We start from the raw sequence: 16,572 nt of genomic DNA on the forward strand, positions 1-16,572 counted from the left end.
TTAATTTGTGTGATAAGATGATGAATGACGCACACATACCAAGTGAAAAATCAATTTATATAGATAATATAATGCTATATTTTAACTTTAAAAATGTGAACAAAAAAATTGAATCAAAGTTTGAATGAAATAAAAATATGCAATATATATATTTATCCAAAATGAATGAAATAATAAGTAATAATTTATTTTTAACTCGAAAAAAGTAAATAGGTCATTTAACTCCGTTTTTTCAAGTGAAACAAAAGGATATGATAACATATAAAGATGGGGACACATCTTACATTGTCTTGTTATTTGATTAAGGGTTCGTTTGAAGTTATGGATTACTAATCTATGTATTAATAATCTTATTTAGTTTCACATTTTTTTTGCTATATTATTTATCCATCTTTCAATTATTTATATCACATCAATCAAATCATTAAATTTAAATTATTATATTACCCTTTATAAATAATATTATTTATATTTTATTAATTATTAAAAGGATAAAATGGTAATTTACTATTTTTATATACAATATAACCAATCAAATCAAATAAACTATAATCTATCAATCAAATCAAATTTTATATTAACTAAATTTTTTATTTATTTTTTATTACAATATATTACTTATCTCTATATTATTTATCTTATCTCACACTCCAAACGGACCCTTACTGGCTAATTTTTGATTGATTTGGTAAAGTTTTATTTAAAATAATAAGACAATAAGATTATAAGATTGAAACCTTTTGATTTTAATAAAATAAATTTCTTTTTAAATCTTCAGTTTTATATTTATCTATATTTTAAAATTCAATATTATTTTATCTATATTATAAACGTTTTAGATATTCACTTATAAGCACGATTGGTGAAAGAATAAATAAAATTATATTCAACATAGATATTAGAGTATTATTTATGACGGACAAAAAATAGAATGCATTATCTTTACTATTATATAAAAGTTGAGACCCATTTAAAAACTATTTTTGGTATATTTTATGACACCAATATAAATTTACAAATTTAACCCTCAAACATGCATTGTATTCCATATGGATTATTGGATAAAATGGTAAAAATATAGTTGTATTTCTCACTTCTACTATCAAAAACCACTCATGTTTTGCTAAAATTAAAGATTCATTTCAATCAATTTCATTGTATTTTTTTTTAATATCGACATATTATTTGCAAAATATTAAAATTTCATATTTATTATAATTTTAATTAGATATTAAATTATTTAGGTACACGCAGAGCGTGTACATCGGTTGCTAATAGTTATCATTTGACAAAAAATGATATTTTAGTAATTAAATATATATTAAAGGGTAAAAATAAAGGGGTTGGCCATGCCAACATACTAACCCCTCAAATTTAATAAAATAGAAAAGATAGAAAATATATATATATTTAGTCTGAGTATTATTTTTAATTTTATTTTATTTATATTTTTAATATAACTTTTTAATAAAGAGTATATATATGGATATGGATTAATTAATTAAGTAATTATGAAATAAGAAATAACAATTAATAACCACGCCAAAACCCGTGATACGCTCGTGCAGTGCTCGTATTCTAGAAAAACCCTAGAATCTTCTCTCCCGATCAATTCGATTGATTGAATTTTCAGTTCAGAGTGTCAATTGGGGGCATAATATTTTTTCTGGTCCCCACAAATATGGCTGCTTCCAGAGGTAAGTAAATTTCAAATTAGAGTACGAGTGTTGATACGATTGGACTGTGAATTAGTTTCAGCCATGAACTCAATTCATTTGTAAAGCAATGTCGTGAGTGAAAATTGATCGGTTTCAGTTTTATGGGCATGGTGGAATTTTTTTTCGTTTATGCTGTTTTGGAGACCAATAGAAGTGCTTTCCTACTTAAATGCATTCTGTAATTTGTATGTTTAGACTTTAGAGTGTAAAAACTCAGTTTGTGTTTCCTGAAGACTGAGGCTTTATCGTTGTTACAAACTGAAATTGGCACCAAACTGTGGCGACTTGCTTTTCAAATTCCAATCAGGTCGAGATCAAGAAGAAAATAATTGTTTTTTAGTGTTAATTAGCATTTCAAAATGTATGCAGTGGATTATTGGCGAGGTTTTATTTTGAGATACAATCAGATATTATGAAGAATATTCTTCATATGATCATACTGTTCTCAAACGCAATAGATTTGCCTAATATTTTAGTATGCATTACATTTGCTGTCAACAATGCAAATATTTAATGTAACAGGGATTATGATACTTGTATTGATATCTCCTTTTAGGTATGGAACATTTTCAAGATTGATTTTCGAACAAATTCGTCATGTTGCTTGCCTATCGGGTGTGCTTGGAGAAACCCTTTGATTTGCGCTCAAAAAATTCCAGCTTCCTGAGGTCGACTTATGGATTTTACTTTTTAGTTACTTCTTAAGAAATCTTGCCATGATTTCTTTATGAGCAATTGAATGTATCTCTTGTTATACGGTGGTTGTGGTGTGGTTATAGTGGTAGCAGGTGATGACGCCTCAGCCTAGAAGAAAGAAATGGACTGAGACAGAGGAGAGGACACTTATTGACAAATATGGAGAGATGTCTTGTGATGGTACTTTATCAAAAATGAAAACTAGGGAGAAGAAGTATAAACCTATTGCTTTACATGTGAACTCTGTTCATCATTCTCGTGACCCAGTGTCATATCCATGGCTGTGGTCTTGGAAAGATGTGTCCACAAAAGTGCAGAACATGAGGCACCAGTATGCCCTAGTGAAGCAGAAGATAAAGAAGCAAGAATCTTCGGTTGGGGGAACAGGTGAAGAGGAGTTTGATTGGTTGGAAGGGACCACACATTGGTCGAACTTCCTTAGGTATAAAGAGGTTTTTGGGGATATGCCACTTGTATTTAACAATATTGATTCGATGGCAGTGGTTTCTGTAGGAGCTAATGAATGCACAGGAGGGTTTGATCAGAGTGGTCATGAGATGGATATCGGTGAGTTCGGCCAGTTAGTTCCAGTGGAGGAGGGGGATTTTGTAGCAGGTATTGATGGGGTTGAGAATGGAGTAATCGAATTGGAGTTTGACTATGATGGGGAGGAAGGAGAAGAGAATTATAAAGTAGGAGATAAAAGTGAGAATTGTACGAGGAAAGATGGCGGTTCTGAATTTGTTTGTGAAGACAATGAACCAAATTCTTTGAAAATGAGGAAAAAGAAAAAATTGTCGAAAGGGTTAGAGAAGAGGGCATTGGCGTTTCTTGCTAACCAGTTGGGACAGTTGAGGGAGATAGAAACTCGGTTCGAGCAACGTGAGGTGGAGCGAGAGCAGAAGAGGCAAAGAAGAGAATATCTTCAGACAGAAATGGATAAGGAACGTGAAAGGAAATGGGAAGAAATGGAGAAAGATAGAGAAGCGAAGGAGAACACACGGGAGAAGTTACGGAGGGAAAGGATTCAGGAATGGGAACTTATGGAGAGGGAGACTGAAGAAAGAGAGAGAAGAAGAAGAGAAGAAGCACTGATACACGAGAGGGAATGGGAAGGTAGGTTGAGTCGAAGAAGATCAGATTGGAAGACAAGGATGGATGAGATGTTACGTCAGCACCGTGCAGAAATTGGACAGATTCAAGCTAGGATCCTACATGAACAACAGAATCTTACCAGTCAGTTTCTTGGAATTATAACACAGTGGACTGGTCATCCTGCAGGACTCTCCGATCACACTGGAGCTAGTTCCCATTATCTATCACAAATGATCCAGAATTTACACCATGAAAATGGTGGTATCGTTCATGGTGATGGCCGTGTGGAGGGAGATCATCAAGAAGATCAGTTCATAGTTGATGGATAAGGTATTGCTTGCACTATATAACAGGGTAGGAGCAAGTAGTTATCCGCTTTGAGATATTGATGCATGCAAATAGGGTATTTGTACCATAACTGCGCTGTATAAACATTATTTATCTCGGAGGAACATCATTCTAATACTAATAATATTTTCCTCAATTTTTGGCGAAATTATATAGCCATTTCTCAGAGTTCGTTGATGAGATAAAATTTGATTTTCCATTAACAAGTTTTTATAACAAAAATTTGATTGAAGGTTTTTAAAGTTGTTTTAAGAATAAATATATTTAGGCAACTATTTTATAAAAACGTTTTTATATTAAAAAATAATTTAAAAGGTGTTTAGATAAATATTTTATAAAAACATTTTACATGTAATTTTTTTCCTCATATTTTTTTTCTTTTTTGCTATTCATTACTTAATTGGCCCATGTTTTTTTATTTTAAAAACATAAAAAATTATTTTTCAGTTATTCTTTAAAAAATATTATTAGAGAATATTTTTCAAACATATAAGTTAAGTTATTTTCACTTGTAAGTAATTACCTTTGTTTCATTACCTATTTCGTGCAATTTGTTTATTACTTAAATCTACTGATTTTTTTCAAGCTATTTTTTCAGTCATAGATAGATAATAATAATAATAATAATAATATAAATGTGATTTTGTGTGTGTTTTTTTTTTTTTTTTTATCATGATGTTTTCTTTCTAGTCTAGATAAACGCATGTATTTTCATCCCGTAATATTTCTGTAGCTAATGTAAGAAATGTTCCCCACTATTATTGAAAATATAAAAAATAAATATAATAATAATAATAATAATAATAATAATTAAAAAGGAAGAGACATTCATTAACGAACGTTGATCACACAGTACAACAAAGCAAATTTCACAGAAATTAAAACCAAACATTGATCTGACGACCAATTATACACGTAAATTTCTCATGCAATCTTCTTTATCTTATACAATTACTATGACAACAAGATTCCATTGTGTACGTTTTCAGTTACTTTGCCTTTGCCACTTTTAAAATCACTGTTTCATTCAACCAAGAAATTAAAGTTTCTTCATGCCAAAAGCCCCTCCCTCTTCAACTCCTCCTTAAACTCTTGGATCTCCTTCTCCGGCAAAATCGCCGTAACTTTCCTTCCTTCACGAACATTCTTGTCACCAGGCAGCACCAAAATCGCCCCTTCTTCGCCGACTCCATCGATCCTAAGGCTAAAGCTCACTGGCTTTTGCCCCCTGTACTCGAACTCGTAGAAGTTCCCCTCTTCAATGTTCACAAAGCTCAAATTTGCACCATAGATAATGAAATCAGGCAGTCCTTGCTCTTTCTCGATGATTTCGTCGATCTTTTTTCGCTCATCCGATGCTCTGGTTTTCAACAGTGTTGCTAGCTCAGTAGGCGTGGCCTCCTCTACAGGAAACTCAGCCTTAACCACACTCACATTTAGGCTATTACTCAGTGTCCCCTCTGTTTCATTTTTCTTACCTTTTTCGCATATGGTCGCGACTTTCGGCCCCGTTCCTCGTCCCCGAATATTGGCAATGCATTGCCAAATGACAGCGGAGAGTGCCTCGAAAGATGAAAATTCGACCCCTTTTCGGCTTAGTTTGGATTGAAGATGACTCAGTTGCGTGCCTGAAATATTAAAGGAGAATGTGTTCATGTTGCATTCTGTGGCCTTTATCCAATTATCTCCAACCGGGCCGACCCGTTTGATGCTTAGTGGATCCTCCGCATCTCTGGGCTGGTCGTTGGGACTCGCGGACTTTGTGAGGGATTGGGCCAGAGCAATGGGTCGGCCTGGTGCATTATCAGCCACAGTCTTCCCCAATTGCTTCATGAATTCTGCAGCAGAGAATGCATCGCCAAGTACATGGGCCCAGCTTAGGCCCACAGCCGTCCCTCCACATTTGAATTTTGTTAGCTGCGCTCATTAATCGTGAGAAAATTATTACAAAAAAAATTTTGAATTCGACTCAAAATCACATAATAATAATAATAATCAAACAAAAGAGCGAAAAGACCAAAATGTATCCAAAAGAAAAAACATTATTTTCACCATCATATATACGAGTATAAAAGAATTAATATGGACCATTGGATACAATACAACCCCGAACGAGGTGATTCGGGTGGAAGGCATTTGCCAATATTCCCCGTAACCTTAAAACTTAAAGAAGAATGTGATATGGTCAGCCAACTACTATATTAATGATGAGTGGGTGCCAACAATTAATGTGAGACCCCTGTTCTATAATAAAAGCTTTAAAATAAATTTAAAATGGTACTTACGTAGAAACTTGGGTTAATCATTTTCGAAAATAGATCTAACGGAGTCGACATGAATTAAGTAGGTGTAGTGTAGGAAATGAAGCAAACCTGTATCAAAACAAGAGGAGAAAAAGAAAGCTCGGGACCAATGATTTGAGTGGAGACGAGAGGTTTCTCATGGGAATCATCCTTAATCTCGAGCCATTCCTCCAGCGTTTTGTGGCACTTGGCTTCGATGAACCTGACTCCACAGTCGTTGCACTTGATGTAAGGGCGGCCCGATTCAGATCTCCGGAGGCGGCCGCAGGAAACGGGGAACTGGTTCAGCCACATGAACATGGGCTCCTTGATGACCAGAGGAGTCAGGCCCTCGAATGCTTTGCTGCCGAAGTAATAGATGCAGCGCAGGTAATGGAGCTTCATGGCCAAGTCCATGTTCTCGGGCTCGAAAATGGAGTCGGGGGCCGTTACGTTTCCCGGCCCGATAGATGACAGCTTCACGTTGTAGATCAGGCCTTCTGCTTCCATGGTGGATGATACCATTTTCTTCAATGCTTTAATTTGGTAATTGATAAAAAAAAAATATTGAAAATATGTATATATATGTGGAAAGTGAAATTATATCTACATGGGTTTTGGTCTCTTCCGTTGATATCTATATATACACATGCAACAGCAACTGTACTATATATTTACAAAAGGAATTAAAGCCACCCAAAGGGATGGTAGCTGGGCCAACCTATAGCCAATGAAGGGTGATCTTTCTATTCTTTTGTTATATATATATAAACAACTTTGAAAATTGACCAAGTGAGGGATGAAATGTTAATTGGCCTTCTCATAAATATTACAAACTAAGTATTATTATTATTATGGAATTCGTCTCACATTAAAGTCTCAAGTTTCATACAAAATATGTTTTGTGGGAAAAAAAAAAAAAAAAAAAACTCAATTATAATAAAAATTCTTCCACGCTCGAATAAATAAAGTGCGTATAAATATTTGAATTCTTATACTTGAATTGAAATGATTGGGGGCATGATAAAATTTATAGAAGCTGAGAGGTGATTTATTACGGAGTTGGAACTACGAACCCACGGCTTGGTGGCGAAGTTAGGTAAAGTGTAGGCTTTCGAGATAAAAGGTAAAAAAAAATTTAAAAATTTTTTAGTTATGCTATACGTATAGGAAGAGATATTATTTGGTGTTATGAATGAGATGAATGAAGTATGCCTACAAATGTGATGAAAATATAATAAGATATAAACGAGTAACATATATAAATAAATAATAAGTTGTTTTATATTTTTTTAATTTTGAAGGATTATTATGTTTTAAATTTGCAAACAGTTGCATGGAAATAGGCTGTATTTGCAAAGTTTCACTCATGAAGTCAATTATGCTCTCATCGTATGATGAGCTAAGAGTGATGTTTCATTCAACCCATATGCAATAAATCACGGGTCATGAAATGAAATTAAGTTAATTAAAAAATGAAACAAACATGAAATAAGTAAAAAATTGTGACTCATTTCATTTTCATTTATTGTACCAAACGAGACTTGAGTTTAATACAAAAGCATGGTTAATAATTATTTGAAACCATAAGACAGGAATTTAGTAATTAATCGGTGTTATTTGAAGAAATGTAGTTTTTTTTTTGCTAAAGTTTAAACTAAACTTTCAAGGATAATATAAAAATTTTAGATAACGTATTAGAATGTTAGATTTCAGATGTCGCCCTTGTACTTGCACTGACTCCAAGTTCTGTACATAATGAATTTTATTCTTTATACTAAAATACCCTTATATAACTGCAATATTAATAGAGGTTTTCCGATGCTAACTACCACCTAAATAGCATTTATTATCTACAAATAATTGAAAAAGGATAATTAAAGAGATGAAAAGAGACGGGAGCTAGCATCAATTTGTTTACAGTTGGGAAATATTATTAATGGTGTATGGCCGGTGTTCTAAATTAAATCGATTTTTTAATCATAATTAATTAATCATAGTGGATCAAGCAGAATATGCATGTATATAATAATGATAATAATTTTTTTAAAAAAAATGAAATAGAGAGAGAGAAGGGTAGCTATGCAATTAATACGTGCCATTATTAAAGCCTTGGACAGTTGAATAATTACATATTTTGGGGAAAATCATGGGGGCCCATTTATTATGCATGGTACCTCTCCATCTGTAAATTAGTTGCATTGAAAGTAACAGTGAGTGCGTAAGATTGGGATGTTTATGCTAAAAAAGAAAAGCAATTAATAGCAAAGAAAACCAAAACAAAACAAAAGAACGAATAAAGAAATCAGCCTTATTTATAGACATAATAATTCGATGGAGTTTATTATTCTTAGGATAATACGGTGTACTCTTATTAGCACATTGGGTTAACACCGACCTTATTCTCAAGTTCAATTTCGAAATATGTAACATGCGAGCGAGCCACAAGTTTTGTGAAGATGATCGCCAGCAAGAAAACAAACAAACTAGGGAGCCAAATAATTTTATTTTTGTGTAGTGATTACTAATGAATCGCTGGTTTTCAATTGATTTTTTAAAATAGTTATCCTCGAGGGAAGATATTGTGTTGTGCACCACAGAGGATCCGTTCTCGTAGAAGTAAATTTCTTTTTTTTTTCTTTTTTTTTTTTTTTTGAAACGATATTTTGTTTTTTGGTTTATGATGTTGCATGCATAATAATATTTTAAAAATCTATTAAATTTTAAGGAAAATTTTAATTTTGGTCTTTTATGTTTATCATATTGCGATTTCGATCATCTATGTTTTCATATTTCAATTTTAATCCTACATGTTTCGATTTTTGGCAATTTCAGTTTTTTTTATTCGAAAATGATTACGTGGCATTATACACACGTCAGCTCCACATCATCACAATATTGGTGCCACGTCAGCGCCACATCAGAAAAAGGATTAAAATTGTCAAAAAATAAAGTTAGCAGACTAAAACTAAAATTTGAAAATATAAACTACCAAAATCGCAAAATAACAAACATACAAAACTAAAAAAAATATTTTCCCAAATTTTAACTCGGACCTCCTAACTTTCCCCTCAACGGAAGCCTTAAGAGCGAGGACAAGTGTCGATCAGCTTGTGTTTGGACCATGATTTATCAAATGTGAGTGAGACACTATTTATTATTTGTGTACACACCTCAAGTGTTTTTCTCTTTCTATTGGTTAAATTTTAACCCTTAAATAATCAACGTATGATGTCAACTTAAATAATAATAATAATAAAAAAAAAAGTTAAAACCACATGGATTTGATAGAGTTAGATATGAAAAAAGTACTCTCGATTAAGTATAAACTAACCCATAATTTACCCATTCTTTCAACCAGTTTGTGTTGATTCAGATCCAATACAATAAATGATAAAGAAACAGTTATCGTCCATGGATTATGGTAATAGAAGTTTAAAGTCAACTAGTGATGAACTAAGGTAAGTGAGATTGGTCAGCGGACAAAAATGAAGGGAAAAGAGCCCGAAAGGATGGGTAAATTACATAAGCCAACTATTACAACTCTCCGTCAATGAAATGAATGAAACCACCCCTGCCCGCCTTTGTCCCCCTATATCTTACGTTGTTTAGGTAAATATAAGAATTCTATGTTACAAAAAAGAAAAAACAAAATTTTGGTGGTGTGGAATTAGATCTACAAATACGCTCATTTCGTGGCCAAACAATAAAGAACGGCTGGTTTTCCAGAACCTACATTCATTCTCACCTCTACTCGCAATTACACTCAGTTGGAAAGGACAGCGCAATGGCTTCACTCGATCGTCGCACATCTTTCACCACCCAGGCCATCGAGTGCCTCTAATCTGTTCCTCAATATTTCCAATGCAGCAGGAGAAAGTCGCGCCCACGCAAACATTTTGACTCCCATGTACTGATTGGTTTAAATAACTCGGATAAAGGGCCAAGAATACCAATGCTACCACTGCACCAGAAGAGATGCGGGTAGGAGGCAATAGGCCACATCCATTTGTCAAGTTCAATGTATCAAGTCGCACTAGGTGAAGAACAATCAGTAAGGAATCACGTAGGGCATAGCACAAATGTCAGCTGGTTCAATAAGTACAGCTTCGGACCATACACAGTGCTCCTCGACCAAAACTGATTCCGACTTCATCTTAGTTGAAGGGGGCTGCTTGCTGAACAACCAGTCTTGATCATCATTTTCAGACAAGTCTCCTAACTTGGGTACTGTAAGTACCTCATTCAGATACTTGGAATCTGGATGGGGCGGTCTCCTTGTTACTTCGCTGATTGGATCCTCCATCTTTGGCTCAGGGGGTGCCTTGTTCGAATGACTGGAATTATGACGGGATACCTTTGAACCTTCGGTAACTTGATCACCGATCATTGCAGAGGATGTGATAGGCTTAGATGACGATGATTTTTGGGCCTCAACCATACCATTTATCAACCTCTCGCCTTTATCCAGCCGAACACTGTTAGGAACCACATGCTTATTAGATGCGGATGCACTGGGTGTTTGATAAGCTTCGAGTTTCCTTCCATTTTCAGTCGACTGATGAGGAGTGAGCCTTGGCATTTTTATGGGCCTTGTTTCATTCTCTGTAAAACAAGGAACACCAGTCAGAGTCGGTAGAACAGCTTCATTTGAGTGAAACAAGGAATCTGTTTATCAAAATATGAAATAAAGTGAGCTAGCATTATAATAAGTAGTGCGAGCAGCAAACCTTATAATAGGAACTAACATCAACATTTTTTTTCCTTTTTGGATGTAGTGGGAATATGACATATAGTACATATAGTACCACCACAGAACAACAGAACTCACCAAGAAAAAAACCATTTGTGGCCATATCTTTTCTTTTCTTGATATTTCCGTCAGGAATATCGCTATTCCTAACATCCTTTGGGAAATCTGTGCCTTTGTTGCTGGTAACACCAACAAGCTCATTGTTCACAAGATCTCTGGGCTTTTCTTCCTCAATTTTCTTACTTTCAGTTTCTACTTTCACCTTCTCTTTATTTTTCTTCTCCTCTTTTTTCTTCTTCCTGTCTTTTTCCTTCTCAACACGTTTGCTGTCTTTGTCTCTGTCTTTGTCTTTGTGTTTGTCTCTGTCTTTGCCTTTGTCTTTGTGTTTGTCTCGCTGCTTATTGTCGCCAATATCCTTAGGTTTTTCTTTATCTTCCAACCTCCTGTCAATGTATTCTTCCTCTGGTCTGGGAATTCCATCAACTTTACTTTTGCCAAATGTGGCGAAGTTTTGTACGGTTGAATTTCCACCAACCTCGTTCCTAAGCCCTTGAGCATCCATTTTCCTAATATCAACTCTCTTATCTTTGTTATAGCCCATCTTTTCTTCTGCCAATGTTCCAGAAGAATTTCTGGCTGCAGATCTCGATGCTTCCTCTTGACTCCTTTTGTCAGATCCTGCAAGTCCCTCGGGCAACTGGGTTGCTCTACTTGTCTCATCAGCTCGGGTCCTTCTGTCCAGCTCTTGCAAAAATTTTGATTCCTTATTTTCCAGGGAGGGCTGGCTGTTTTGAAAAGGTCTGCCGCCATTTTGACCTGGAAAAGGTGTAGAAACTTTTCCTTCATCCACAATACTGCTTCTATCTTTACACTCACCTTTCGCACGAAGACTTTCATGGCCTTTTTCCCCAAGTTTTCCTGCAACTGTTGATTCCTCCGAGATGCTGCTTTTCTCTTTGTCTTTTCCTCGATCCTCCTTATCGTTCTTGCCTCTGTGTTTTTCCTTCTTGTCCTTGTGCTTTCCTTTACGATCCTTCTTGTCTCTTTGTTTTTCATCACTTCCATCTTTCTCCCCCTTCTCTTTATCTTTACTCCTGTCCTTGTCTTTTTTGTCCCTTCTGTGCTTTTTCTCTTTGCGCTTTGCCTGAAAGCATGATAATCGTCAGGATATTTCTTCCCAAAATTTCAAAGAATTTAAAAGTTTTGGATTAAATAATTAAAAGGTTGTGTACTCTGCCATTCAAATATTAAAGTACAAAGCAATTAGGTCAAATCAAAGTGTATCACAAGGAGAATTCAGTCCATAACCAAACATAGTTCAAACTTAACGCCGTCACTGATTCAAATTCAATGCCTTATAATCATGTAATTCTTTTATGATGTACAGAAGATTCAACAGCACAAAAATCTAGCTGAGATGTGAAAAGGACGGCAAACACTCTGTTATGGAGGCCATATAATAAAGAGAAGGCCACAGTCGCTACGTAAAAAGGGATGGACTGCTTTTCTTCCTTTGTTCATTGATAGATAAATAGCATCTAAATATAAATCTAGCATCGATAATGAGTCTGAACATTAATCCAATCCAATTAACATAAATATCAGTGAAACTGATGAACCAAAAAGGCATGCCACACCAGTTCTTACTTCCTGAAACAGCCATGATATTTAATATATGTATAAGCAGCTGCAGCTGCACCACATATTAAAACTAAATTACACAATTGAAGCATTGACAACACAAGGGGCCGGTAAGACAGATACGCTCCAGATGCCAAATGCAGTATGCCCTAATATTAGTTAAAAAATCTGCCAGCTCGAATAGTATTAGGGTCAGACAAATACCTTGTCAGAACTTAAAATTTTTCTCCTCCAGAAATTCGTAAGAAACACATCATAAGAGAATAGATAATACCTAAAACATATTGATTAGATCATATTATGATTAAAAGGGTGTGACAGTAAATTATACTTATGCTTGACACTGAAAATGTTGACCCTTGTATCACATGCATGAATGATAATTTTGAGCTCCCTCATTAGATCTGATGATGTATAACTGAGCACATGACCAAATGTGTTTCACTGTAAGCAAAATAAAATCCCTTGTAACATAACCATCAACGATCCAGAACATTTTAGATACTGCAAGAGGATGCATTTAATATAGGCAGATATGTAGAAAAACAAACACTATGCATCCCATACACTCATTCCTAATGATTTTACACATTTCCTGCATTCCCTAGCAGCATCCCACAATGCAAAATGATGTCCATGAATAGAGGAAAAGAGTGGGACGAGCAAGATGTTTTGTTGTAATTTGAAAGGAATAGTTTTCAGTTGATAAGTTGTTCGTATTCACCGTGATTTATTCCATCACCAACAAGCTTCCTAAGTTTTGAAATAATGTAAAAATGGCCCCCTTTTCTCTTTTCAGTCCTTCCAATTTTAGTTGGTGGTGAGAGTGGATGAGAGATGTCAGGAAATTAACTTGTGAAAACAGCTTTTTCTCAAATATTCCGGCAGTTAAGCGCCACAATATTTCATGCAAACAAAATAAAACACATGACCAAAACATTGTGGCCACTGGAAACACATAAGAAATCAAATGAGTTCCTTGAAAGCAACCTGTTGTAAGTTGAAATAACACAGAGAAGAACAAAAAAAACATAATCAGCCTCTATGACCGCACTATAACCAGTCTAATTGCCCTCAATGGCATGGATGGTTGTCGTTTGAAGTAAGAACATGTCCAACGTATATGAAGCTAGACAAAGAAACAAGCTCTAAAACAAAAGATAAGACACTGCACAAGGAAGGTGGATGCTACTCAATCGTAAAGCAAATAATGCAGAAAGTAGCTGAATGGAGGCGCATACAAAATTTATTTAAAGTACTAATTATCCAGAAATATATTTCAAAATGCTTTTCAATTAACCCAACCCCGAATAATTAGCTTTCTATCATCAATGCTTCCCCACCTCCCACTATGGGAGATAGTCAACATTCTCAATCATAAACGGTAAACCTAAAGTATAAAAACATTGCAACATCTATACCACAAAACTATGCCCAGAAAAGTTAATCAATTCAATCAAAAGGTTGTTGATCAATATGTAATTTTGAGAAAAATATTGTTCCGAAAGAAATGTTACTAATATGCAACAAATGGTGATGTTTGGACTTCGATCACTCATTCCGATTGTCAAGTGACGTATACAATATATTTTATTCAAAAAATGATGGCACACAATGCAACAATAAATTCTTCATCGTCCACTTCATTTCTTTTCTCAAATTGAATTCACACACGAGATGAGATGATAACATAAATTGAAAAAACAGCTTTTCTTTCTAATGAATCTTGATTTGTGGTTCATGTCATTCAACGGAAAAATATAGCGGCTTTTTCTAAGTGATAAGCATGATTACAAGAAAATAGACACCCATATTGACATATTTCTTTGGCAAAGAAAGACGTCGCAGTGATTGAGTTAACACTCAAACATCAACGAATTTGAAGTACTTGTACATTCACAGGTCCTTTCTCTTTCAAAATAATATCAGAATGACTCCGTGGTGGAGTTAGGTATCGGCATGCTTTACACACGACAATATTTACTTCTGACTCCATAGTAGTGTTGGGTATCAGCATGCTTTACATACGACAATACTTACACAAGAATTCCAATTCAAACCAACAAATATATCAGACTCTAAAAAAAATAGTTTTTCCTCTGTGAATGGATTGGATCATTGAAAAATGCAAGATCTTAAGGGATGACTCATCACTAAGCAGGTAGAAATAGATATTTAAACAGGCATACATGTTATCCTGCCAAACACATATGCAGGGTCTGAAATTCAAGTGTGACCACCTCATGATAGCCGGAAAAAGGAATGGACGAACCTCTTTCAACAAGTCTATTTCTTCTGGTCTGTGCTTCCTTTCATATCCTGGTGGTGGAAACGGAAAGCAGCGAGACATTGCACACTTCACCAGAACAAACAAAATGATTACGGTCAAGTTTACAATATCGTTGGATTACTCCCCCGCAATAGAGATGTTCCGATAAGGGAACGGACCAGCCACTATATTTCTGTCCATGCAACATGACCCCACATTGATATTGAGATTCACTACTGCCCCATGTAACTCCGTGCAGCTGCCTCAACTTAAAACCTCTGTACTCTTGGTCCCAGACAAGCGAATAATACAGAGCAGTAATCCAAAGGACTGCAATACACAATAGTTACTGAACAAACACTACTATGAACCAAATGAAGATAAAATGCTGCTATAGTGCAGCTCATGCAGTACAAAATTGAACAAATACTAAGTTAATCTGTAGGGGTTCTATAGAGAGGATAGACTAGTGGTTGGCTGTCTAATTACAGGTCTACTAAGACAATGACGCTAATTTATCATCACCTTCACCCCCTCGTCCTTGTGTCTGATATTCTACACCAAAATAATTCCCCAGCTCTTACAAGTGCATAAGAGTGGTAATAATCAACTAACCACTCTGAGATTCCAACAGTTTCTAATGTCATCAACTCTGTAAAGTTGAGCAGTCCTTTCCTAGGGTAAACAGCTTTCTTCTCGGTCACAATGCTAGTATTTACAGTTGGTTCTTGGGTTCTGTAGGATTAAAGCCAGCTCTCGTTGGTTTTCCAATCTGCAGAGCCGATTCATCCCAGGGCACGGGCACTTCCCTGTGTAGCAATGAAGCTCCCAAGTGAATTTCCCAACTTTCAGAATTCGCGGATCAATACCCAATTGCAACGGAAAATTAGCTCCTCGGCAGCATGATCAGATTAGGAAACCCTGATAACAAATCCATCGTCAGTATATTCCAATCTCACGAGTATCAAAACCCTAATTGCCAAAGAGGTAAAAGCAAATTCCTTCTTGATCAATCAAAGTGTATTTTTCACTTCCGCTACATAAAGAAGGCGAAAATTTAGAACTTTATGGTAAATACCAAAATTAAAAGAAAAACACTTTGGACCAAGTATCGAATCGAGGATAATATCCCCAAATTCAAAACCACGAAATACCATGATTTTCAAAACCAATTTAAAAAAAATATCTGACTGAGTTCCATAGAATAGAACCCCAAGTTAAACAAAATTTATCACATTCGATTCAGCTTTAATTTTACCTTGTCCGCTACAAAATGAAGAGCATTTGTAGAAAGGGACAAGATCTCAGCCTTTTTTGTTCTTTTCTTTATTCAATCCGACTATAACATCAATACCAAAAACAATCAATAAATTGCTCTTCGAATCCACATATGAAGTAGATACAGAGACGAATGTTGCGTGTATGTATAGGTTTTAGTGCGTGTGGTGTGTGTAAAATTGTTAGAGACAGAGGTTTATTTTGGTGTTCGGGGATACCACGCGAGCGAAATTGGGGAAATTGTGAAGAAAATTATGCCTTTTATCGTCTGGAGAGAGGAGCCATGGGTTCGTCCTCCCCACGCGCGCCGTATGTCTACGTTTTGCCTTATTTTATCCAATTTGAGGAGTTTTCTTTTTCTTTTTCTTTAAAAACCATAAAATCGATAGTACTTATCTTTCATGGGGAAAAACTTTCAGATCAAAATATTTGTCTTTAAATCAAGTTAGTCAGATAATAATATTCGATAAATTATGTGTGACAAACTCATTC

The 16,572-nt window shown here is 35.1% G+C and overlaps 3 protein-coding genes across 6 annotated transcripts; 1 reads left to right on the top strand and 2 right to left on the bottom strand.

The window, feature by feature from the left end:
* The first annotated feature begins 1,560 nt into the window (after positions 1 to 1,560).
* LOC140875037 (uncharacterized) lies at positions 1,561 to 3,993 on the top strand. 2 transcript variants are annotated; one of them, XM_073278579.1, is made up of 3 exons: positions 1,561 to 1,697; positions 2,275 to 2,386; positions 2,498 to 3,993. In XM_073278579.1, the coding sequence occupies exon 3, from the start codon at positions 2,510 to 2,512 to the stop codon at positions 3,836 to 3,838; it is 1,329 nt and encodes a 442-aa protein (XP_073134680.1). In that variant the 5' UTR covers positions 1,561 to 1,697; positions 2,275 to 2,386; positions 2,498 to 2,509; the 3' UTR covers positions 3,839 to 3,993. The 2 variants fall into 2 exon arrangements, with proteins under 2 accessions (XP_073134680.1, XP_073134679.1); XM_073278578.1 differs by having other exon boundaries at positions 2,275 to 3,993.
* Positions 3,994 to 4,677: 684 nt separating this feature from the next.
* LOC140866077 (protein ECERIFERUM 26-like) lies at positions 4,678 to 6,854 on the bottom strand. The gene is made up of 2 exons (XM_073270983.1): positions 6,230 to 6,854; positions 4,678 to 5,774 (listed from the first exon to the last, which is right to left on the bottom strand). Exons 1-2 carry the CDS (start codon positions 6,662 to 6,664, stop codon positions 4,908 to 4,910), a joined length of 1,302 nt encoding a protein of 433 aa, XP_073127084.1. The 5' UTR covers positions 6,665 to 6,854; the 3' UTR covers positions 4,678 to 4,907.
* A 2,774-nt stretch (positions 6,855 to 9,628) lies between these two features.
* Positions 9,629 to 16,298, bottom strand: LOC140865881 (uncharacterized). Of its 3 annotated transcripts, none has more exons than XM_073270814.1 (5): positions 16,061 to 16,298; positions 15,418 to 15,723; positions 14,806 to 15,132; positions 10,971 to 12,036; positions 9,629 to 10,807 (listed from the first exon to the last, which is right to left on the bottom strand). In XM_073270814.1, the coding sequence occupies exons 3-5, from the start codon at positions 14,881 to 14,883 to the stop codon at positions 10,191 to 10,193; spliced, it is 1,761 nt and encodes a 586-aa protein (XP_073126915.1). In that variant the 5' UTR covers positions 14,884 to 15,132; positions 15,418 to 15,723; positions 16,061 to 16,298; the 3' UTR covers positions 9,629 to 10,190. The 3 variants fall into 3 exon arrangements, with proteins under 3 accessions (XP_073126915.1, XP_073126848.1, XP_073126981.1); XM_073270747.1 differs by having other exon boundaries at positions 15,328 to 15,723; XM_073270880.1 differs by having other exon boundaries at positions 9,629 to 10,744; positions 14,806 to 15,723.
* Positions 16,299 to 16,572: the final 274 nt, after the last annotated feature.

The sequence above is a fragment of the Henckelia pumila genome, chromosome 1, assembly GCF_033568475.1.
Source record: "Henckelia pumila isolate YLH828 chromosome 1, ASM3356847v2, whole genome shotgun sequence".
NCBI classification, from domain to species: Eukaryota; Viridiplantae; Streptophyta; class Magnoliopsida; order Lamiales; family Gesneriaceae; genus Henckelia; species Henckelia pumila.